The sequence below is a fragment of the Centruroides vittatus genome, unplaced genomic scaffold (assembly GCF_030686945.1).
Source record: "Centruroides vittatus isolate TY-2023 unplaced genomic scaffold, ASM3068694v2 contig_1773, whole genome shotgun sequence".
Classification (NCBI taxonomy): domain Eukaryota; kingdom Metazoa; phylum Arthropoda; class Arachnida; order Scorpiones; family Buthidae; genus Centruroides; species Centruroides vittatus.
In genome coordinates this window covers 40,927-66,294 of record NW_027121084.1, presented here as the reverse complement: position 1 = coordinate 66,294, position 25,368 = coordinate 40,927, and the positions used below count along the sequence as shown (strand labels likewise).

Here is a 25,368-nt window from a genome sequence, read left to right as displayed (position 1 = left end):
TATTATATTATAATTTAAGAGAAATAAAATAAAATTTAAAATTTTTGTTTTTGTTAATTAATTATTCATTAATGTCTAATTTCTCTTTAAAAAATTTTGTTTGAAAATTTCTATATATTTAGATCAAGAGATTCATTCAGTTGAATAAAAAAATATATAATTCAGAATAATAAATTAAGTTTTCAAATAAACTCTTCAATCCATCAAGAATGGCAGTCTAATCAATCTATGAAATCATTATTAGCACATGAAAACTTTGTAAGTGTCTTTACAGGATATGTAAGTTTTATGTCATAGTTAGGCAGGTGCTTGGAATATGCTTGTTCTGCAAAAATCTCACAAACATTCAACCAATAGAATTGGCTGTACTGTTACTTGTAACAATCTTGTATATAGTTGGACAGTCTGCATTGCTGAGGAAACCTCATAAACAACTAAATCATTTTTTCTGTTGTTGAGTTTAGTCAGTAGTAAATCTAGATAATTACTTGATTACAAGTTATGATGAACCTTCACAGAGGAAAATCTTACATTGTTTTACACAATGTTAATTGCCTTTTGTTAATCATGTAAAATTAACAGTAAAATTTGATTATTGGCCCTTATGGTGTTTTCATGTGTCAGTGAAAAATATTTTTAATTTCTGTAGAGAGCACAGCAATTATATCATCATGATTACATATGAAGTCAATATCATCATTACTATCATCAGTATAATTCTTATTACAGTGAGACAATACATTCAAAATTTCTTTATAAAAATAATAATTCTGAATAACCTTAAATAAATTTTTTTTTTGATATGCATGTATTATACAACATTCTAAATTTATGTGAAGAAATACAGACTTATATTTTGTATTCTAATTTTTGTCTTCTTTATAAATTAAAGATTGTTATATTTACTTGAAAATTTTAAACCTGTATAAATTGATTTAAAGAATGTATAAGTTAAGGATAACTACATTTTATTTTTCTATAGATAAAAATCCTTTATCCTCAATAAAAATATTACTCCTCAATTTATACATTAATTATTGTAAATAAATTATTTTTAATAATTTGTCTGTGGGCAGTTTTGTAAGGTGTTGACCTCAATCAATCAAGTGAAGATACAGAAATTTAAATTATAATTTTTTTTTGTTTTGTTTTTGTTCAATTATTCAATATTCACTACAGTTAAACTAAAACCACTAAAAAACCAAATATCCAGCAGAGAAGTTCAGAAGTTTAAGTTTGCTTAATAATGCCCATTCAACATGAGCATTATCAGCAGAGAAGTTTGAAAGCACTAATGAAAACGTTAGCACTTTCAAACTTCTCTGCTTGATATTAGGCTTTTTAGTGGTTTTAGTTTAAGTATACCCAGTTTTTGAGTAATAGTACTCAGTACAGTTGTTTGTAGTTTTGAAATGTTTTTGAAAAAATTCATTTTTATGCTTTATTTATCTTGTTTTCATTTATAATAGTTCTTGTTTGTTAATTATTAATATTATAAACCTTGTTTATTTTCTTGTTCTTACAAACATGATCTGCTGTTGTTTACATCACAATAGTATTTTTATAAATAAATGAATGTTTAACTCAAGTTTAAGTAATTTGAAAAACATTTTGTTTTTTAAATTATTCAAATTTCAGTGATTTTCATATAAAAAGTAGAATTTGCTTAATAAAAAGTTATATTATATGGTTATTTTAAGAATATAACTAGTTTGAAGTGTTAAGAGAAACAATCTAATGTCAAAATCTTATTACAAAAGTTTCAAGTTTTGTTTGTTTACTAATATAGTATATATTTATTATAAACTAATATAATATTTATTAATTAAATGATTACAAAATAAATATAGTTATATCAGTTTTGATATTAAACTCTAAATAAATTTAAATTTATTAAGTATGCCAGTATGTATAAAATTAAAATTCTTAAATTTCTTTACAGAATAATTTTGAGACATTTGGAACAGTATCAGCAAAAGCTAAAACTGATTGTATAGTTCTAAAGTAGAGTATTGTTTTGCTATTTTTCTTAGATATCTATATTCTTAATATAATTTGTTTATAACTGCATAACATTATCAGCCTGAGCTAATTTACTTTTATCTGTTTGGTCTTTTTCTAAAGCTATTTGTTGTAAATTGGATAAAAATTCATGCAAGATATACAGTCATGCTTCGGTTTTCATTGACTTTGGTTATTGTTGGTTTTGGTTTTTGTCGATTTTTTATGCGAAAAATTTGTCTCGGTTTTCATCGGTTATCTCGGATTTCGTTGGCATGCCCACATAACCTTGCTGTTAATTTTGCGAAAACAAAGGGCGACCCATGTATTTTCCTGCTCAGCATGGCATTGTTTCTTGTTGTGTGAGCATTATCCCATGCATCTAGCTTAACAATTCCATTGCTTTCCTATCCTTTTAGCTCCATCGTAGGACCGAAGAAAGTTTCCAGAGCCATCAGCTCTTCAAAGAAGAAGGCCAGGAACATGATTGAGTTGAAGAAGGAAATCATTGAAAAATACAAGAGCAACATTAAGATTGTTGAAATCGGCCACATGTACTGTACAGGAAGTTGCCATTCACAATAAGTTCCATTGTGGCAAAAAAGGAATCAATAAAGGAGGCTAATGTAGCAAACGGTGTGAATGTGCTAACAAAACAGAGATTGCAAACAGTATTGAAGATGTCAAACAGTTATTAATTTGGATCAATCAAAAATATTATATTAATTTCTTATTGTTTTTAGTATTAAACATTATATTTATTCTCTATAAAATGTGTTTTTGGTATGTATTTTGAGTGTCTAGAATAAATTAATTGGATATCGGATTTACATTGATTTAAATGGAAATAATTGCCTCGGTTTTCGTCGGTTTCAGATTTTGTCAATTGTTTTTAGATAGATTATCAGTGAAAACTGAGGTATCACTGTACTACAGAATTTTTTGAGAACCAATCAATCATACTTTAGTATCATTTCTAGATTTCTAGGAAGAATTAGAAAAATCTTTGAGATGACATATATATTATATATATATATGTATGTCATTTATGCATAAATTTTTATGTTTTTAAAATTAAATGCATAAAAAATTATTGAAGTATTTCATTAAATGGTAAAACAAAAGTTTGAACTAAAAAACATACGGATTTATGCTCTGATAATTACTTATTATGATATGATGCATAGGGTGCATTATTTGCATTTGATAAAATGAATATACTTTTAGCCTATATATTAGAAAGAATAAAGCTATTAATAGTCAAAAACTAACAGTGTAATTTTCAGAAATGTTAAAGTTTGGTATTAGAAGTAACCATCTTGTTTATTAGATTCTATTATATTTATTTTTGTAATGTAGAAAGTATAACCTGTTTTCTTTTATGTATAATTATTGCTTATTTTATGTTCTTATAGATTGCCAACAAAACTCTTAGGAGATCTTTTAAAGAAAGATCAAGAAGCATTATTAAGAACAGTACAACTTATTTTAATAAGATTGCAAAGGGCTATTTTTATTGCTTTGTATCAACATCTTGGAATTACTATAAAACTTACTGTTGTTGTAAGTTAAATAAACCACTTGAATTTTTCTTACAGCATTTAATTTAAAATTGTAACATTCTTATAAGTTATCCCTAAATAAATAAACAAATAATAAATATATGTATATATACAGCGTGTATCAGAATGACGTTTTAAAAATTTGGGGGATTGTAGAGGATGAAATTTTGAACGTTTTGATATAAGGAACCCCCATAGCTGGAAATGTGATATAAAGTTTCTACAGCACTTTGAACTTTGCGGTCGGTATGCCGAATGAAACAGCAGAATACAGTATTTATGACAAGTTTTATTGACAAAACAGTAGAGTACAATCAAACTGTACATTGAATCAGTGGCTGCACTACTTTAAAGTAAATGTTCAATGTGATGGTCACAAACTTCATTACATGATGTGCAATGACAAACCATGTTTTGTCTGACTCTCTGTAAGATGCCACGCTCCTTTCTGATGATATTAAATGCTGTAGAGATGCACTCCGTAAGCTCATGAACTGTTCCTACAGGTGTTGCATACACAAGGGACTTTACATAACTCCAGAGGAATACCATCAGAGAGGAGCATGGCATCTTACAGAGAGTTGGACAAAACATGGTTCATTGTTGCACATTATGTAATGAAGTTCATGGTCATCACATTGAACATTTACTTTAAAGTTGTGCAGCCACTGATTCAATGTACAGTTTGATTGTACTCTACTGTTTTGTCAATAAAACTTGTCATAAATACTGTATTCTGCTGTTTCATTCGGCATACCGACCGCAAAGTTCAAAGTGCTGTAGAAACTTTATATCACATTTCCAGCTATGGGTTCCTTATATCAAAACGTTCAAAATTTCATCCTCTACAATCCCCCAAATTTTTAAAAGGTCATTCTGATACACGCTGTATAATTGGTTGGAAAAATAAAAAAAATTACAAAATTATTTTTTAGTTTCTAGGTTACAATATTAATTTTTTCAAATAACATTACTTGAAATAATATTATCAACATCAAACTATAAATATAAAACTCAAAAAAGTTTCTCTTGTAAGCGTAATTCTCCAGGCATTAAATAATGTGTCAGCATCATAACAGTTGATATTTTTGTTTCTATGTTTATAGATTTTGATTTTTTTCCTATCTTGGCTAAAGCAGGGTTCTTGATATGTCTAATAATGTTCTCATCATTTCATAAGACTGTTTTATCCGTGATGTAAGAATTGATGAGAATCTGAAAAACTTAGTTCATTATGCTTATTTTTCCTTACTCCCATTCTTGCTGTTTTATTGTAGTTATTGCATTCTACTATTAGTCTTACTTGTATTCTATTCCTGTAATACCATCCAAAATTTAGCGGATGTGTTAATGTTTATTTTTATTCTAATATATGCATCCTTTTTCCATATCCCAACTTATACACAGTCTTGAACCTGACAATTTAAGGTGGTTAAAGCATTTGTTCTTTAAAAATTCCTTCTGGATTGTAACGTTTTTATGGTTTAAGTTATAATTACCTAGTAAGTTATATTTACCTAGTTAAAGAGATTACTACTGGTAGTTTAAAAAAATGTATAATTAGAAAATTATACAATTTGTATTTAATATTTGAATGAAAATTTCATAGTTATAGTAAAAAGTGAGCTGTTGGGATCACTTACTACATAAAATTTCTAAAGAATAGAAGATGCCTTAATAAATTTAATTACTCAAACTAGGTATATGTAAATAAACACTTTACAAAAAATCAAAATCCAGCAAGGAAAACTACAAAATAGCAAAAGTTTTCATCCATGTTGAACAGGAATTGTCAGGCTAACTGACCTGATTGTTGCAGTTCAAATGCAGCTGTTAAAACAAACAATTTGAACAGAAAAGTTACTAAAAAAAAGTGATTGCCATTTGCATGTCAAAAGAAGGATGATGTAAGAAAGGGAAAGAGAGAGGGTTGTAGAGCTAAACTTTGTAGATGCATGTAACTTTCATGCAGGGGGAAAAATAAGGGGCAACTTTAAAATTCTGTATGACGTCATGTCGTATAGAATGATGTCATCAGCAGAAAAAACAACAATTAATAATAATTTGTCTTCTGATTTTAACAAAACTTATCAGCAGAAAAAACAACAATTAATAATTTGTCTTCTGATTTTAACAAAACTTGTTTGTTTTGTTAAAATTAGAAGACAAATTATTAAGTTGTAATTATTTTCATTTGGAATATAATATTCTTAAAAAATGTGGTGGTATTTTGCACTGTTTTTCTGTATTTAATTACAACTAAACAAACTCACACTTTTAGTAGTATATAGATTTAACAAAAATTGCTTGTTGTCATGTAAAAAGTTGTGAGGTTCTTAGACAATTTAATGACTATATGCAACTCTCATATTTTTCACGAAATAAGAATGAATGAAAAGATAAATAATTTATTTTATATTTTTAAGCAGTTATATTTGAACATAGATTTATGTATTTGATTATTATTAGATGTTTTATATATTTCTTTTTGTTGAACTTGATATGCTTGTCATAGATTGTGAAAATTTGATTATATGAGCATAACTGGTTGCATGACAAAAAAATTAAGATTACACAAAAGATTACATAGATTTGACTAGCGGAAGGTTGGCGCTAGAAAAGGAGAATAAAATGAGCCAAAGGGTTAACAGCACTACCATCATTTAATTGCATGACAGAAAAATTCTACTAAAATTGCCATGACATGTATGCATCAATATCACATTTATCAACAACTTCAATTGTTGATTCCAGCACTTTTATCTCTCAGAAAATCTGAGAATTTTATTTGCCTGAAAATTGGAGGTCATTAAGTTAGATATTAAATGTAATAATTGTTTTGAATCTTCATAGTTCTTTCTAACTATTTAAATTAAATTGTTGATATTTTTTATAGAAAACATCAACTGCTCATTTGTTTTTCACAATTTTCTAAATAATGTCTAATTCAAGTGTATATGTTGAATGATCGTAACCAATTGTTATTTTAGCTAGTTTTCATTTCTAAAGAGATAAAATTTCAGATGCTTTAGAAGATAAGAAATCTCATAAAAATACCACTTCATTAGAAATCTTTCTATTGTTATACAGTTTCTACATGACAGCAAAAAGATGACTGTAAAACTTACTCTTATCAAATTAAATATTGTAATGCTTATTTGTGACATTGAACAATATTGTATCTTGATTTTAATTAACACTGTGATCAAATCTTAGACTTAATATATAAATATTGATATTTGATCATTCAACAGAGCAGCTAACTTTGCGATCTGTTTTGAAGTTTGTTATAATTGTAAAAAATCAAAAATGTAGAAGAATTCTATGTTTATGTTTGTTATGTTTATGGATAAAACTACTGAAAACTTTTTCAATTCTGTTATTAAGTTTTTTGATACTTTGTAATTAGTTTCATATTTGGGAGAATGATTTATTTTAAACTTTCATGAAAAAATAATAAATATCATATAATATTTTTATTTTATTTGATTTCAAATCATATGTAAAAATTTTTATTTTCTTTTTAGAATAATTTGGAATCTGAAATTAAAAATACTCAAAATAATATCTGTAATCCTAAAGAGTTAAGTTTCAGTCATTGGCTTCAAAAAGCTATTACAGGATTTAAAATTCAGTTGGGTATTAAGGTTAGTAAGCATTGATTTATTATAACGTTTAATTTAAATTTTAAAAAATTTGTATTGTAATATTAATACGTTTTGATACATTAAAAATATGTGAAAAATTCAATATTTTTTTAACTGAATTTTTCGTATGATATTGAATAGTTTAATAGAAATAAATATTTAAAAAAGGAGATTGCATATAATACATTACTAGTGTAAAAAAAGAAAGGAAGGTTAGAAGCTTAGACCAGCTGAGTTGAAAATTTGAGATAATAGAAATATTACAAATATTATATTATATAGTTAAATAATTAGATTATAGTAGAAAAAATATTTGTCTATTATTAATAGACAAATATTTTTCCTCTTTTATATTATTTAACTGTATAAAAAGAGGAAAAATATAACTGCAATATTAATTGCACAAATTAATTTTTAGACTAAATCAATTAATTTGGTCAAAAAATAATTTGTATAATTAAAGTGGACGACAGCCAACTAAATAGTTTATTAAATATAAGGTGATTAACCAACTTTTTTACAATGAAAAGGAGGACACAAGTAAATTGAAGGAAAAAATATTGTATATAAAAGAAACATTTTATTCATTGCAACAATAATACACTATAATAATCTCTACTGTATGCATATAAGCTGTGTCGTGTTTCGGTAAGAAGTAAACAAAGCCACTTGTATGCGGTGTGCTCTCTCAAGGTCTTTTATGCGGAGCGCATTCGTCTCATAATCTCATCTTGCCACACTGTACCGAGTCTTGATGAAACATCATTTCAAATACAAACACATCACATCACATCACATGCAACTGATCAGTTCAGCATTGATTGAATACAGAGATTTACAGATTAGTCTTCAAATATCGAAAAGGAGGACATGTAGGAGAACACTTTTCAAGGGAGGACAGAAGGATTGTCCTTCCTCACAAAAGGAGGACTGTCCTCCCTAAAGGAGGATGATTGGTCACCCTATTAAATACAAACAAAATTTGTTTTTGTTTACTGAACGATGCATTAAATTATAAATAATATCACAAAGTAGCCTTTTAATGACATTTGATATTAACATATGATTTGTTCAGAACATCAATTCATAGAATGATAATATCATATATGTAACATATAAGTACTTTAATATAACATAGTGTTGCCACCTTTTCAAAATTGCTTACCCGGACAGCAGGTCAGATTTGTTCAGAAGTCCCTGACATATGCGCAATGCTATTTTACCATGCGAAGAATAATGTGCATGCCAGTTCTAAACCAGTTAGGGACTTGTGTAGGATGTAGGAGCAACTCAAATTAAGAAATGAAATAACTTAGCTTCAAAGAGCTGAGAAGCAAAAAAAAAAAATAGGTCGACAGGATGACATACATCGGTGTGTGATGGCAAATTAACTTTCAGTGAGAGTGTGAAGTCTTTCACTGTTAAAATAAAGTAAATTTATAAAAATATTTGCTAGTACTTTGTTTCATCGTAATTTCACAATTTCTACAAAATTCTGGACAAAATTAATTGTTAACCTGGACAATGAATTAAAAACCGGACAGGTGGCAACACTAATATAACATAAAATTTTACATATTTTTATTGTTTTAACAAGTTCAAATAAAATAGAATAGTAGTTTTATTTTATATATTGTTGTCATACAATACAATACAGAGGAACCCTGGATAACTCAGTCATTTTCTTTCTCTAATCATCTAGCATAAATGTTAAATCAAACTGGTTAACTCAAATTTCTTGAAACTTTTTTACTCAAAGTTCCAAATTATTTTCTCTGACTAATTTAAGTTAACCAGGTTCTACTGTATTATCATATGATATGATTAATTACAAAAGTATTTATTGTACTATGAATTATTAAATTAGTGCTTGTAAGCAATAAAATAATGTTCTGATTTAACATTTTGTTAAATAAGAGTTAGCATTACATATGAGCTTGTCAACTCCCAAAGAGTTGATTCCAGGAATAAAAAGTTTCAGATTTGAAATTTTTTATTCTCAGCAGTATCAAAATGCTGTTATCTTTTCTTTAGTCTGTCTTAATATATAATCCAAAAGTTGATTGTTTTGTTGAGTAAATACAGGAAGTATAGGCCTCAATATAGGAGCCTAAGAATTGAAAAATTTTAACCAAATTTTGGGAATTTCTGTGCAAGTATAGGAGAATTGGTAGCTCTAATTATATATTATATCAAAGAATTCTATTAACATATGAAGGCATGATATGTTATCTATTTATCCATTTTAGTTGCTACAGTAATTAAACTCTAATATGTGCTTTCTTGTTTTGCAGTGGCATGTCATCATTGGAAGTGGCGGAAGTGCTGCTTCCTTTATATTTTCTAAAATATAAATTCATATTGGGCAATTATTTTCATATCTTAACGTACTTTGAATTAATTAAAATTAATATTTTATTATAACCGCATTTTGTATCTTATTACAAATTTCTATTGTGATGTTCGTTATGATACGTACTGGATCCCGCGAGCAGGAAGGTACAGAAAAAAGACTTTGATTACAAAAATAGCACAAAGTATTATTTTTATTCACAACGAAACGGTTCTTTTTTACACGATCCCAACTTTATCTCACTTACTTAGTCAAGATACACAGGCGTTGACCAATTCTTTTTATCTAACCAACAAACGAGACTTCGTGGTACGTGACAAATATACGCGGGTCGATATATTTTTACTCTAACTTAAAAACTAAACTTACATCTATCTTATAACTAAAATAAAAATGAAAAAATGGAAATTAAGAATAAAGGACAGAGGGAAAGATTAGAAAATACCCGGGATTTTTTTTGAATCGATGAATCTTGGGGTAAGACACCTTCTCTGATTCTTTTCTCCTTTATACTCTTTTGACTCCTCTGTTGCCGTAGACCTTATCTTTTAACTTGTCTCGATGTTCTACTTATGTGTTCACTGTTCTCCACTTCTTTCTCGGATCCCTTAGCACCTTGCAGTCTCTCGTATTCTTTTGTTTCTTTCCTTTTTTTTCACTCTCGAGCACTGCCTTCCTCGTGCTTCTTCCTTTGGATCCCACACAAGAATGGTCTCTCTTCAGCCGTTTTACCCTCAGGCTCCACACTCTTCTTTTGTTTTCCCACGTTCTCGGAACTGGTCGTCTTACCCCCATGGGAGAAGGATTAAGAAAACGTTCTAGGAAGAATTTTAGAACAAAGAAACAGGAAAGACTTAAAACTAATCCAATAAAATACGAACATATGTACAAAATTATACAAAAAAAACGTGGCCGACGGCCACACTATACTACATGTGAAAAAAACAATAAGATTGCTATTGTATATTCGAATATCAGTGACGGAATGGAAGCGCTGTATTGTCGAAACTGGGTCAGCTTCCACGGCGAAAATAACTGAATGGTGTAAAGCAGCCAGATTATAGACATTGGTGCATGCACTTTACAGACCACCAACCTCATTCGGTTTAGCTGGTGGAAGCTACACACCAAAATATCGTATAACGCTTCCAATGATTCTATTCCTTAGCCACTGACAGGGAGCTATCTGACTAAGTGAATTGCTTTAAGATTTAAAAAGTAAAGAGTATTCAATTTTATTTTTATGTATGTTTCTTTGCAAAGTTATATTTAATTATAATTTCCTTTTAATTATACTGTAATTATATTGACAAATTTTCAGACATAAAATCTTTAGAATTTTTATCACTTTTAGATGTTAATAATTTTAATATTATGAAAAACAATTTTTCCAAGCATGTTTTAATTCTTTAAATTAAGTAAAGTTTATGGAAAATTTTTTGATTTATCTAAATTACGTAGTGAATCGCAATATTTATATTCGTGTCTGGATTATATTGACAAGTAACTCTTAGACATAAAGAGTATTATAATTAAGGATGATCCAAACAAAGACGTACTAAAAGAATTATATGACTTAATATCATTAATTTTTACGGTACCATCTACCAGTGGGTCTGTTGAACGCAGTTTTTCAACCACAAAGCAAATTCATACATTGGTCAGGAACACTCAGTCGGAGGAAAGATTGTCGTCGCTAGCATCGCTTTCAATAGAAAAAGAGCTTTCAAATATGTTGATGGAATCAACGACCAGCGACTTTTATGATAAAGTAATTAATGACTTTGTGGAAAAAATTGCCGAATAGATTTAGTTTATAAAAAATTAAAAAAACAAGTTTTTCTATTATTGTTTGTATCATATCAATTTGTATTATGTATGTATTAATTGTATTTTAGAACTAAAATACATAAATTGTTTATTTTTGTCATTTCCAGTATTTGTTTAAAATTTTTATGGAAATGTGAGGTTCTGGACAGGTTTGAACTGTCACGAAGCACAAAAAAACGGTTAATTTAGAGAAAAATTTATTAATTTAAAAAAAATATAGGAAAGAGTTGTTTGTAGTCAGACACCCATTGTTTATATCAAACTATGAAGCAGAAATTATAAATCGCGGAAGGAAGTTGTCCTATGATCAGTGGAAGATCGAATTCATCTTCGATTTTGACTTTTCTCGCGCTCCAGGTAAGAGTCTTGTTACATTTAGTAATGAGGGACCAACCACTCGGGAAGTGTAATTGAGAGAGAACGACCAATCAAAATGGATGAAAGAAAGAACGAAGATTGATATAATCCCTGACAATCAAGGCCACCTCGTACTCAGTTAACGTTCCTAATAACCAAAATGCCGTGTGTCAACAAGCAAAAAAAATAATTTCTCGTTTATTGTGCTAACTTGTAACTTGTGCTACTTCGGACTTAGACCGTGTCCCTGACACCAGCAGACAAATTCTCTTCGTGCCTATTAGATTTGTCAATGCCACTGTCCCGGGACCACCTTCAATCGATGACCAAAGAATCACATTCATGCCCAGGATGTCCAAACAGCTGATTGTCTTAAAGCAAACTATTTTGTACATAGTGTATGTTTATTTTAAGTTAAAATAAACGGTTTTTGTCAGATACTTGTCATCTTTGTCTTTTCCGCCACCACGCATGTACAAATGGACCCTAGACCATCACTGACGCGCAATTAACTGATTGCCCCTGGAAGTCAGCTTCTTACAGAAACACAGCATCCCCATCATGAAATGTCATGGCATGCCACTGTTGTTTTGTATATGTATAAGAACAAAGAGAAGAATAGAGACAAAGGGAAAAAGTTAGTACTTAAATGATTTTCAGTCATATAATCAGTAAGGCTTCGTCTCCACTAGCGCAAAAACGGCCGTAAAACCCCTTGCTGTAAAAGCTTTTAATCACATCACCTATTTTCATTTGCGCTCGGATTGTGGTGGAGGTCCGGCTAGCAAAGTTTTTATGGTGACGGTACTATTACAGTTGTATACGTGATATATCGATATAAAGACAATGATTTTATTCTACGAGTTTTTTTCTGTACTATAATTACAAATGTAGTAAAAATAATATCTTTACTTTCATATATTAACGTTTATTATTGTATTACTAAGATAATATACAGCAATTAAAGCTTAGCTTTTTTATTATATACTACTCTAAATGAAGGATTTTCCTTTGGCCGTCCATATCTCATGTTTTAGGCATCCATTGTTATAATCAGGATACCTCTTGTCATAGATATATGAATACTTTCCGATGTCTTTGATAAATCTTTCTGGATCTATTCTAGTTCTTTTCCAAGTAGCCACGAGAGAATGTACACAAAAGCTTGTTTTCTGCCATTTTCCCACGTGTCGCAATGACCTAGATTTCACTGAATTCTGATTGGTGGATGGTACCATTTTACAGCCGTATTCATGTCGAAAGTTGAACACTGCTCAACTCGCTTTTACGCTGGTTTTACGACCTGCTCAGGTGTAAAATATCTTGGTCACGTGATTAAAAGCTTTTACGGCGAGGGGTTTTATGGCCGTTTTTGCACTAGTGGAGTTGCGGCCTAACTAGCTAATCAACTGCAAAAGCCATGCTCTCTCCTTTCTTTTAAACATAGGTCAAGCAAGGCAAATCGCTACTTTGAACCTAAGCTTTTACATTCTTCAAAAAATACTAAGCCAGTAAAGTTCAATTTGTCAAACTATGATAAAACATTATTTTAAAATAATATTGTAATAATTATGATTTTGTGTATAGCTAAAGTCTTATTGTCAGTTGATATTTTGTAATTCCTGTTATATTTATTTTGTTGTTAATCTGACTTTTAGTTCTTTCATTAAAAATAGTGTTAAACGTATAAATTATTTAAATTATTTCAGTTTTTCATATTTTAAGAAAATTGTTTTGAAATAGTACTCAATAATTAAGTCAAGTTGATTTCAATTTTTATATTTAACAGGATGATATTAAATTAGAAAATTTTATTGAAATTATTGAGTACCCTTCAGATTATTATTTAACTTATGAAGATTCAAGTGAAAACAATGATCTTTTTTATATTCTTCATGGATATGTACAAATTTTACAAAGTACATATACAAAGAAAAATGTAAGTTTACTAATAATATCAAAACTATTATTAAAATTTTTAATAACTAAAAAAATTTAAATACACTTAATTATAATATCTTACGATTAAAATACAGAATATCTGAAATTAGTATGAATAGTCTGCCTGAGGTATTATGTTAGATGCATAAATGATTAGAAAATAATCAAAATTATTAAATCTTGCTAAATATATTTCATTTGTTCATAAAGACAAATGGCAGGATCCTTTTGCCTGTTTGAACAAATGCCTGTTTGCCTGTTATGTTTAATTATTGATAAATGATTGACAAATTACATTTACAAATAATAGGGAATAACAACCAAACACTCATTAAACCCGATGATAATAATATTGATCCATTTTTTATCCATATTAATCCATATTTACGGCAGTTGGTGATGTAATGGATTAATAGAGAATAAATTTACTAAATTTAATTCTAATGTTTTTGATTAAAAAAAGTGTGAAAATATGCAATAAAAATGAAATATTTTAAAATATATTTTAGAATATATTGTGTGTAGCCAGTTCTGAAAGTATAATTGGAGGCTTAGCAGTTCTTACAGGTGATCCATCGCTATTTACATTTAAAACTGTTACTACAACTTATCTTGGAATAATTAGAAAAAATGATGTTTATAAGTAAGAATTAATTTTTTTTTGATTTTTTTTAATTATAATTTATACAGGTATACCTCGACTTACGTCCCTCTCGAGTTACGTCATTCCCGATTTTACGTCGTTTGTCAAAAAAGTATATGGAAAAATAAAAATCAAGTTTAAGTCAGTTTATTTGACTTTAAATCCGTCTGCCATAAACATTGAAGTCGTAATATCACTAGAAAAGCGTTGAAAGCACATAAAATCGTATTAAAATATGTACATTTACAGTAAATGTTAATACAATCATCATAAATCCTAGGGAACAAACCATGTTCACGAACCATGACGACAACACAGAAACATCTGTGTTTCTGTGTTGTCGTCTTATTTAGCGGTCTTTAAGTGCTCATTATTGGCGTTTAGTTACGACGTAAGTCGAAACTACGACTTACGTCGTAACTACACAAGTAAATTTGACTTACGTCGCCTCTCCTGGAACCAATTACCGACATAAGTCGAGATATACCTGTATATAATTTTTACATCATTGGATCAGCAAAACAGTTTTTGTCTTTATATCACTACTTTATATAATCTCTAATTCCAACCCATTGTTATATAATCTTAAAATTTTTATTACTACCGTATTTTACAGACTATAAGACGCTATGGACTATAAGACGCACCTTAATTTTTAAGCAATTTTTTTAAAAAAAATACCTATAAGACGCTACGGACTATAAGACGCACCTGAATTTTGGAGGCAGTTTTTCGGAGAAAAAAATGCGTCTTATAGTCCGTAAAATACGGTATTTTCTAAATTTTACTATTTTCTGTCTCTCTTTCTTTCTACATTTATCCAAGTTTACTTTCATATTATAAAGTCTTTTTAACATTTATTTTATATTGTATTTGTATATGTAAAGAATTTTTCAAGAATTTATATGCCACTTTCTTGTTCCTTTGGTATTGATTCTTTTCATTTTTAATCATGTTGTATATCAGAGTCAATACCAAAGGAACAACAAAGTGGTATCTATTCCATCCTAATCAAAACAGATGACAAATCAAACTACTACATAGACAGCACTTATTGCACACTTAACACAAGTATCTAAGCATAAAGACAATCTCAAATGAATGAATTTATCTATCGCCCTAGCAGTACAGATCTTCACAAAAAGAAAGCTATTCTTGAATGGAAGGACAAGATTCTGATAAAAAATACAAGATATTTATTACTTAGACTAGCTGAAGAGTTGATCATCACCACTGCCAAACTTCCTGTCATAAATAAAAAAAGAGAAGGAAACAATCTAGAACCTTGAGTATGGCTTATTTGTTGCTTACAGTCATGAGCATGACCCCAAAAACTAAAGGTTAAGCTTCTCCCAAGTCTTGGCTATTTATATCTTACAAACTTCCATAGGCCAACACTTCTAAATTATCTGCACATACTATTTTTCATCTGTATGTTTTTATTTACTGTTGTTTTATTTTTATTTTTATGTTAGTTTTATGTTTTTGTTATTATATTTTCTTATCTATCTTTTATTTTAGTTTCATTTGTATTTTGTTTTTTATTTCTGTTTTTATTTTTGTTTATTACTTTATGCATGGATAGTATCATAATTGCCAACCATCAACATTTGGCACTAACCACCAGCATTTTTTAATGCTTCATTAGTGGACAGGCTGCTTTTCCCTTTTGTCAGTGTTTTTAAAGAATTTGATATTATTACATAAATACTTCATTTAACAAATACCAATCTAATACCTATATATATACATACATACATACATACATATATACTGATGATATTGTATGTATTTTATTATGAACGACTGAAGTAAACCAGAATGACGTTCTCAGATTCATTCAATTGGGAATGAACCAAAATTGATATTTTTATATATGTATGTTGGTATACTTGTGATAATTTTAGCCCAAATATGATAATTTTAAATGGCAATATGATAAATTGCATCTTCAAGTCTGTCAATGTTAGTACCCTTATGTTGGCAGTTAAATCAATTATGGCCAACTCATCATCGGAAGGAAATGAGTTACTTTTACAGTTAGACCAAATTATTGAGCAGCACTACGAGTTTTGGGGCCCAGCAGTGGACAAGCAGTTCTATTTCTTTGTGAATTTTGCGAATGTGGTACACAAAGAAACTGGAATAAATTCTTACAACAGGATCTTTTATTCGCGTATATAGATACAGGAAGGATCGTGGGATGCCAGCTATAATATCTCTATCCCCGACACAGGTATATATTAGTACAGAACCCGACAAAAAAATAATGACGTAAGCTTCAGGTCTCGTGACGACTATTCCGATACATAAATAACTATCTTACTAAGGGTGATTACAAATATATGTAGACCTTACTTCTAAATTTATAATTAATTATAACTAATGCAGAATGATAGAAGAATTTAGGACAATAAAATAACAGATAGGAGAAGAAAAAAAGAAATGGGTACCCAACTATTTCGGCAATAATGCGATGAGGTGCATATAACAGTACATATAACGGTGTATATGACAGATCTCTTCTTAATGATGAAAAAACAGTCAATATATTCACTAAACATAAAGTCCTCCTTGTCTTCACCCACGTGGTCTCCAAGACGCATATGAGAGCTCTCCTTTTCTCGTCTTTCCTCCTTCAGCTCTTGCTCAAAAGTGACTCCTTTTGTCTTAGTTCTACCCCTGAGGGCTGCGTACAGTCCCATTGTTCATAATGGGGTCGCCTATTGTTGAGCCGTTAAGCACCGGTCGAGGAAGGATTCCAGGAAGTAAAGATAATATGAATAGGAAAGAGAAGAAAAAATATATTTTAAGATAAAATAAAATATAACTATACATTACACAAATGGCATCTAGCCACATCTTGAATACTGGTGGTTCAATTATGGGGGTTGTGGTAGTGTTAGTGTGTCAACACTTCTCCCCACAGTAGTTAGTCCCTTGGACTGGCAGCACTGTTTCTCACTGCATTTGAATTTGTAACAGTCATGTGTTTTAGACACGAATAAAACCTTTTGTTAAGGTAGCATCTTTGTTTCTTTATACTATTGGGTTGTTCGGAAAGTAATTTCGTTCTTTTATTACTAGAGGAATTAGATGTATTTTTACCAGCCAATTTTATTTTAAACCACATTTCTGTTATATACTTCGACAGCTGACATTTTAAGGCTTATTTGTAAAAGATTTTGTTTGATTCTGTACAACTGTTTTTTTCGGTGACCCATCACATATGGAAAATCGAAAGCATTATTTTCGGCATATTTTGCTTTTTTATAACTAAAAAATCAAAATGCTGTTCAAACAAGAAAAAAATTGTGGTACATGTTTGGAGAAGATGTGTTGAGAGAAAGACAGTGCCAAAACTGGTTTACAAAATTGCGTTCTGACAATTTTAATATTGAAGATACACCACATTCTGGATGGCCATTTGAAGCCAATGAAAACAAAATAAAGGTACTGATTGAAGCAATCTGCCATATAACAACACGTGAAATCACTAAGAGATTAAATCTGTTAAATTGAACCGTTTATTATTACTTAAAACGAATTGGTTTCATTTCAAAGCTCGATATATGGGTTCCACATGTTATTAACGAGAGATGCTCTCTATGGTTGGATTTTAAAGAAATTTTTTTTTGAGCTTTTACCAGACAATTTAACAATTGATTCGAAAGTGTACTGCCATCGAGTAAACAAATTGAGTAATATCATCAAACAGGAAAGGCCAGAATTGATCAACAAACAAAGTGTAGTGTTTTACCATGATAATGCCAAATTTCACACAAGTTTGGTAACTCATCAGAAACTGTTATAGCTTAGATGGGATGTGTTATTACACCAACCATATTTGCCAGATCGGGCACACTCAGATTATTACTTGTTCCGGTCTATACAAATTTTTTTTAACTATAAGACATTTACTTGAAATGACAATGTCAAAAATCACTTGGATCAGTTTTTTGTAAACAACGATCAAAACTTTTATGAATGTGAAATCATGCTACTACCAGAAACAATGACAACAGGTATTTGACCAAAATGGTCAATACATATTTCAATAAAATATTTATTTATTATAAGAATATTGCATTTATTTTTCTATGGAAAAAACGAAATTGCTTTCCGAACAACCCAATACAATTTATTCGTGTCTATAACTACTTATGTGAAGCCCGAGCGATACTCGAGCTCATGTGTTAAAAATATCATAAAAATGTCAAATCAAGGGATCAAGCTTTGATTCTGACACTCGTAGAAATTGGAAGAAAACCCTAAATAAAATCAGGAAATATTAAAATTATTAATCGAGAGAAAAACATTTTAACCTTAAAAGGAGATGCAGCGTTGATATTATGTATCAGACTTATAAGAATTTAAAACAATTGAATACGAGCAGGAGTTTCAAGTTGTGATTAATATCCCTTGATTGGATTAAAACACAGTGTTGAATTTAAACTTTTAGTAGCTCGAAATGATCAGTCATCTGCCTAGATACAGGAAACCGATCAATCAGGAGCTGGAGATCCAGGAAAGAGAAATCTTATAAAAACCTGGATCTCAAGGGCAAAGGAGACTTTTCTCTGCTTCCCCTTTGTGAAGACTTCTCCCTGCTTCCCCTTTGTGAAGACTTCTCCCTGCTTCCCCTTTGTGAAGACTTCTCCCTGCTTCTGTCCGTGTCAACCACTGTTCAAACTTTCCCCTGCTAACAACTATAATCAACTGTCCAGACTTTTCCCTGCCTCTACGAGTGGACACCATCCGATTGAACTTCAGGCTTTCACCATTTGTCACAACCTCCCACCGTCGAGCATCAGCTGTCTGCTCCGGGGCCAACAACCGAACCATTGAGAGCCACCAGAAGACAAGACACGCAAGACACACTAGATTGTAAGACTTAGTTAGTGTAAATAAATGGGTTTGTTTGTCACTGCAGCTATTTGCCTCACTTTCCTTCACCCCACATGCGATAAGTCCTGACATTTGGATATCACAAATTCAGCAACCTCACACTTAGGATGGATAGCCTACTTAAGCCTGAGCATTTTAATGTTGATCCGAATATTAGTGGTTTCTTTCAATAGTGGTCCCATTGGTACAGAACATTTGAGAACTTCATATCATCAACGGAAATGAACAATGTGAAGAAGTTCAGTCTTCTTGTTAATTTCATTGGTCCCTTAGTCTACTTTTATATATCAGAGTGCTCTGGATTTCAAGATGCCATTAAGACTTTGACTGCTTTATTTGAGAAGCCTATAAATGTAATTTTTGCTCATCATTGTCTAATTAATCATCGCCAACAACCTGGTGCCATCAGAATCTTAGGACATTAAGTAAGGACTGCAACTTTACTTCTGTCTTGGCGGAAGAGTATAAAAGTGAATATGTATGTGACGCTTTTATTGCAAGATTGTTATCGCCTCAGATATGATAGCGCCTTTTGGAAAGCCATACTATAAAACTCATAGATGCCTTATTGCAAGCCCGTGCTATAGAATCTGCCTGTGTTCAGTCTGAAAGTTTTGTCTCTAATACTAGTACAGTAAGCACTATCCATATCTCCAATGAAAAGGAGTTGGCAGAAGAGAATTTAAATAATACCAAAGTTAATGCCTTACCCTCACACATACTGGTTGCTACTGAACGTGGGGTATCCTTATTGTGGCTACATGAAGCACCTTTGCAACAGATGTCCTGCTAAAAATGAAGATTGCAACAAATGCAGGAAAAAGGGACACTTTTTTACAGTCTGTAAAAGCAAAGGGAGTAAGTCAACTACGGCTGCTGTAACCTTGGCAACTGTTGCTCACAGTCCTTTGTCTAAAGCTACGGTTAATATACAGCTAAACAACATCTTAGCTCTGGTCCTGGTGGATACTGGCAGTTTCGAAAGTTTCATAGATTATAATTTTGCATTGTGTCATCGCCTCCGAATTATTCCACATTCCACTCAAGTTTCTATGGCTACAACTGCTTTAAGTTCGACTGTGAGCGGTTGATGCATAGTTTCTATTAACTTACAGGGCCATACTTATCCGAAGGTTTTGCTGTCAGCTTTATCTGGTCTATGTGCTGATGAAATTTTAGGGCACGATTTTCTAGCTTTGCATACTGATGTGTCCTTTAAATTTGGTGGCTTTCATAAATCATTGTCGATCTGTTCTGCAGTGTTCTCAAATGTGCTACTGGCCCATCTCTTCAAACATTTGTCTAAAGACACAAGGCCTATCGCTACTAAATCTAGGCTGTTCTCTAAACCAGATCAGGATTTCATTGATGCAAAAATTAAGAGATTGACGGCTGAGGGTATAATTGAAGAAAGCAATTCACCATGGAGGGCTCAGGTGGTGATGGTACCTGGTTCAAAGAAAAGGTTAGTTATAGACTACTCTTGCACTATTAATAAGTTTACTGGGTTGGATGCATTCCCTCTCCCTAGAATTGATGACTTGATTCAGAAAATAACCTCTTATAAAGTTTTCAGTACGATAAATTTGTGTCGAGCTTACCATCAAATTCCTATTCCGAAGGAAGACAGACATTATACGGCATTTGAAGCTTGTAACAAATTGTGGCAGTTTAAGGTGATAGTTTTGGTCTCACAAATGGTGTTGCTGGATTCCGACTTTCTATTTCTCAGTTGATTGGTAAAGAAGGTTTAGTCGACACATTTTCTTATTTGGACAATATTACTGTCTGCAGAAGAATTCGGGAAGAACATGATCATAATCTTACTCATTTTATGGACATGACTCTTAAGTATAACTTAACACTCAACAAAGCGAAATGTTCATTTTCTTCTAGATCTATTTGTATACTAGGTTGCCTAATTGAAGGGGGAGCTATATGTCCAGATCCCGAGCATATAAAGTCCTTGCTAGAATTACCTTTCCCTACAGATATTACCTCCTTAACCATATTCTCGATATCAGAGTCAATATTATGCCAGTAACAGTAATTTCAGGCTAGGACCTTCATTTGAACGATTCCTGTGTGTGTAGGGTGTAGCCAGTGGTGATATTCGAAATATTTAACAAGGGGTTTGCTAGCAGAAAATTGTTCCCTGACAATCACTGACAAATGAAATGGAAGTTTTGAATAGAAATAAATACAATACCTTTTCTTGCAACCGTATATCTAACAATCGGTGGCGTACTTGGAACGTAACGAGCCATGGGTGAAGGGCAGGTAACGATAATATTTTAGGGCTGTCGACCTTTTTTTTTTTTAGGCAGGGGTAATCTTTACCGCAAAATGGCGCTTCTGGAAATACACACGTGTCATCATCTCTCGAGATACATTATACTTTTTCTTTCGCTGTCCATAGCCCGACACGTGTTCGACAGCCATCTTGTATTATCTCGTGCGTGTGGCATTCTGGGATCTCTCTTATGACTGGATCAAGAACTCTCTTGAATCGATCGTGATTAAACCTCGATTGAAATGGTCGAGAGAGATCGCACCAAGACATACTCCCTGACCTTGCTCACAATCTAGATTGAAATGCTCGGTACGAACGGGGTATAAGGCTCTAGTTTAGTAGTATTACAGAGTATAATATGCATATTTTAATATATTTTTAAAAAAAAAACAAACCCACTGAAAAATGTTCTGTGTGTTTAACAAGGTTCTGGAAACTGAAAATTTTAACAACGGGTTCAGGCGAACCCGTTCGGAAAACTGAAAATTCTAACAACGGGTTCGGCCGAACCTGTGTGAACCCGCCGAATATTACCACTGGGTGTAGCTCTTGTAGGACTGCTGGCTGTAATTTTGTTGGGACAATTACGCAGTGTCCTCTAAACAGAATGCCGTTGTGTGTGGATATTTCTGGGTCGTACATATGGCCATTGACTATGTTGTTTTTGATCTGTGATAGTTCCTTATTAATTGATGATTCTCTTTGAATTTCCTTGTCAGTGATAGTTGCATCATGCATTTGTGTTGCGTCATACATTCATGTTCTCAGTGATTGTGTGTTCTGGATGGCTTTTATTTTTGTTGATGAAATATTGTTGGTCTTAGTTTTGTGGCTAAGTTCATTGATGTCAATCTTTAAACTCTGAATCCAATCTCTTCCTACTATTGCATTTTTTTGGAAGGGAATGACATACAAGTCCTCTATACTGTAGTTAGCACCATATTTAGTTTTTACTTTTGCTACTCTTAGTGGTTTGAAAATATCTCCTGTGTAACTTTGAAAAGTCACTTCCATTTTTGCTATGAGCGCGTTCAATTGTAAGCGATTGAATTTGTTGATACTGATGAGGGTGACATGACTGCCAGTGTCACATTCAAAATGGACTTTTGTACCATTAATGTAGATTTCTGTGAGGAGTCTGTCATCAGTTCCCATTATATTAATAAATACATCTAGAATGCTGTTTATATCAAAGTCAATTACACGTTCGTGATTAATATTGCGGACGTTATGATTCCTATTGATTGTTGATGCTTGTTTCCTTAAGGATGATATGCAAATTTTTCCCGTGTGGCCCTTTTTATGACATTGTTCACATTTCTGTTGGTCTTTGAGTCTACAGTTTACTGATTTATGGTTGTTTTTTCGCAATGTAAGCATAGTCCTTCTAAATGGAATTCGTGCAGGTTAATTGGGTTTCCACTGCAACCTTCTATTCTGCTTCTGTTCCAATTTGACAGTTGTGTTTGAGGGTGTGAGCATCATTTTATTTGAGTATTTTTGGTAATTTTGTGAACAAAGTGGTTACTTTTATATACTTCATCATTTTCAATTTTGGAAGCTTCTATGGCTAATGCAATTTCTAGTGTCTGTTCGAAGGTTAGGTCAGTTTGTTGTAAAATTTTCTCATGGATGTCGGTGTCTTGTAAACCACGTGTGAATTGTACTCTTAATATTAAATCTATGACAGATTTTATACAGTCCGCATTATTACAACTAGACTTGGAATCTGCACTTTTCTAGAGTTGTTTTAACAAAATCATGTAATTTGAAATGGACTCACCATTATGTTGTACTCTGGCCAAAAATTTATGCTGTTCTGTTAGGATATTTCATTTGGGTGTTAGGTGATTTTGTAGCAACTTCATGAATTCAGCAAAGGTTCATCTAGAGGGTATTTCTGGTGCCGTTAGTTTGGTCAGTAGCTGATAATGTTTCGGTCCAAGACAATTGATTAATATCATTACCTTAGCTTCTTCAGTAATGGCGTCAGTTCCGGTTAGTCCTTTGATTTTGAGAAAGTTATCCAGTCATTGGGAATAGTTTTCAAAGGTCTTGGATGTTTCGTCATAAGTTTTGAAGGTTAAGGCTTGCGTTTGGAGAACTCGTTGAACTGATAGTTCTGGTTTTATCTCCACCAACTGACTGTAGTTTCTTGATAATCACATCTAGAGTTGAAATTAATTCCATAAGTTCACTCATTTTTATATCCTGTTTGTCCTTGTTGCTAATTTTATCCCTGTCGCCAATTGTTGTGTCCGTAAAATAAACAATTACTTGTTAATGTATATAATTAACTTTATTATAATAGAAACATAACTGTGTGATAATATGACGTAATGTTATGCCTCCAAGTCTAAGTGCTACTACAGCTAATGCACGACTGACTGAAGACAAAGGAACACAGCAAAGGTCAGATGGGCAGGGTCGCCTAACTAGGTCAAGGGGCAATTTGGTGTAGGTTATGCCCTGGAGGTTTACATACATAACACCTATCTATCTAGAGGTTGTGTGATAGAGTTTACAATTGTTCACAAGTCAGGAAATACCTGCATTGATGATGATGCTTCTTGATTCAGATTTTGTGAGGACTCAGAGGTCTAGGGTTTTGAGGTTGTCTGGATTTGGATCATTCAGGACAGGTCTGGATCAAGAGAGTTCTGGATTGATCTGGGAAAGTTCTTCTTCTAGGTACAGTTGAGGGTAACAATAAAATTCGATAGAGTACAATTGGCACTGACACAGAAAAATTTTGATGATATTAATCCTACAGGGACTGGCGATGACTGCCTTGACTGCTCATTTGGTATTATATTAAAATGATGAAATTGGGACAGCAGGTCAGAAGGTCACATGAAAGTGTCTTTATCGACACTGAGAACTTAAAAAAGGATATACTCCCAGGTGTTAAAGTTGACAGATTCGGACAGAAATTACAGTTCTGTTATTGAATAAGTATAAGAAATGTAGTTTCAGTAATTTTCTTACTTTATATATCACTTACAGCAGAAATAAATGTTTGTATATTTTTGAAATTTTTAATTTATTTATATATAAAACATTACTTCTAATGAGATTGAAAAGAGAATTTGTCAGCAGTTTTTATCATTATTTTAAAGACACAATTTTTCTAAGATTCAAACAAATTATTAACAGATAAGCTAAATTGAATGAGGTTTTTCTAATAATGAAGTAAAATTTTATTACCAATATCAGTAACACAAAGGGTAAAGTTTTATGTTTTTTCAAAAATACAAAACCTGACAAGTTTCCTTGTTGATTTTACTGCTTCAATTTATTGTTAAGAAGACTGTCTTTATTTAATTAATCTATCTACATTCATTTTTTACAAATTATGTAATATTTGCAATACTGAATTTTATTGACAGAATATAATAATAAGTTAGATTAGAGTTTTTTTATATAAAATAATTATATTTTAATTTTTGTTGTAATTTTCACTAGGAGCTATAAAAAACAGCTACAGTTTTAATTAAAATTTAAGGGTGCATTATGTAATATTATGAAATTTGATAATTTAATTATTTTTTGTTTATTTAATTCAATAAATTATTTCAATTACTTCTTATATTTATATTTTTTTTTCATATAGAATATTACACGAGACTCCTTCAAGTGTTCTTAATCTTGCAAATATTATTATTAAAACTTTATGTCCTTTTGTTCATGAAATTGACTATGCATTAGATTGGATTAATATTGAATCAGGAAAAGCATTATACAGGTATACGTTATCCTGTTTTATAGTTTAAGAAAAGAAATTATGTTATTAGTGTAAAAATTAAAAATTACTGTTAATTTTTGATTAAATG

The 25,368-nt window shown here is 31.1% G+C and overlaps 1 protein-coding gene across 1 annotated transcript in view; it reads left to right on the top strand.

Moving 5' to 3' along the window:
* Window positions 1-25,368, top strand: part of LOC136969249 (neuropathy target esterase sws-like) — a 99,255-nt gene that overhangs the window by 38,580 nt on the left and 35,307 nt on the right. Inside the window, exons 8-13 of the mRNA XM_067263337.1 lie at window positions 1,943-2,004; window positions 3,417-3,564; window positions 7,091-7,210; window positions 13,540-13,689; window positions 14,201-14,334; window positions 25,149-25,280. Coding sequence (XP_067119438.1) covers window positions 1,943-2,004; window positions 3,417-3,564; window positions 7,091-7,210; window positions 13,540-13,689; window positions 14,201-14,334; window positions 25,149-25,280 — 746 coding nt within the window. The remainder of the gene's footprint in view (window positions 1-1,942; window positions 2,005-3,416; window positions 3,565-7,090; window positions 7,211-13,539; window positions 13,690-14,200; window positions 14,335-25,148; window positions 25,281-25,368) is intronic.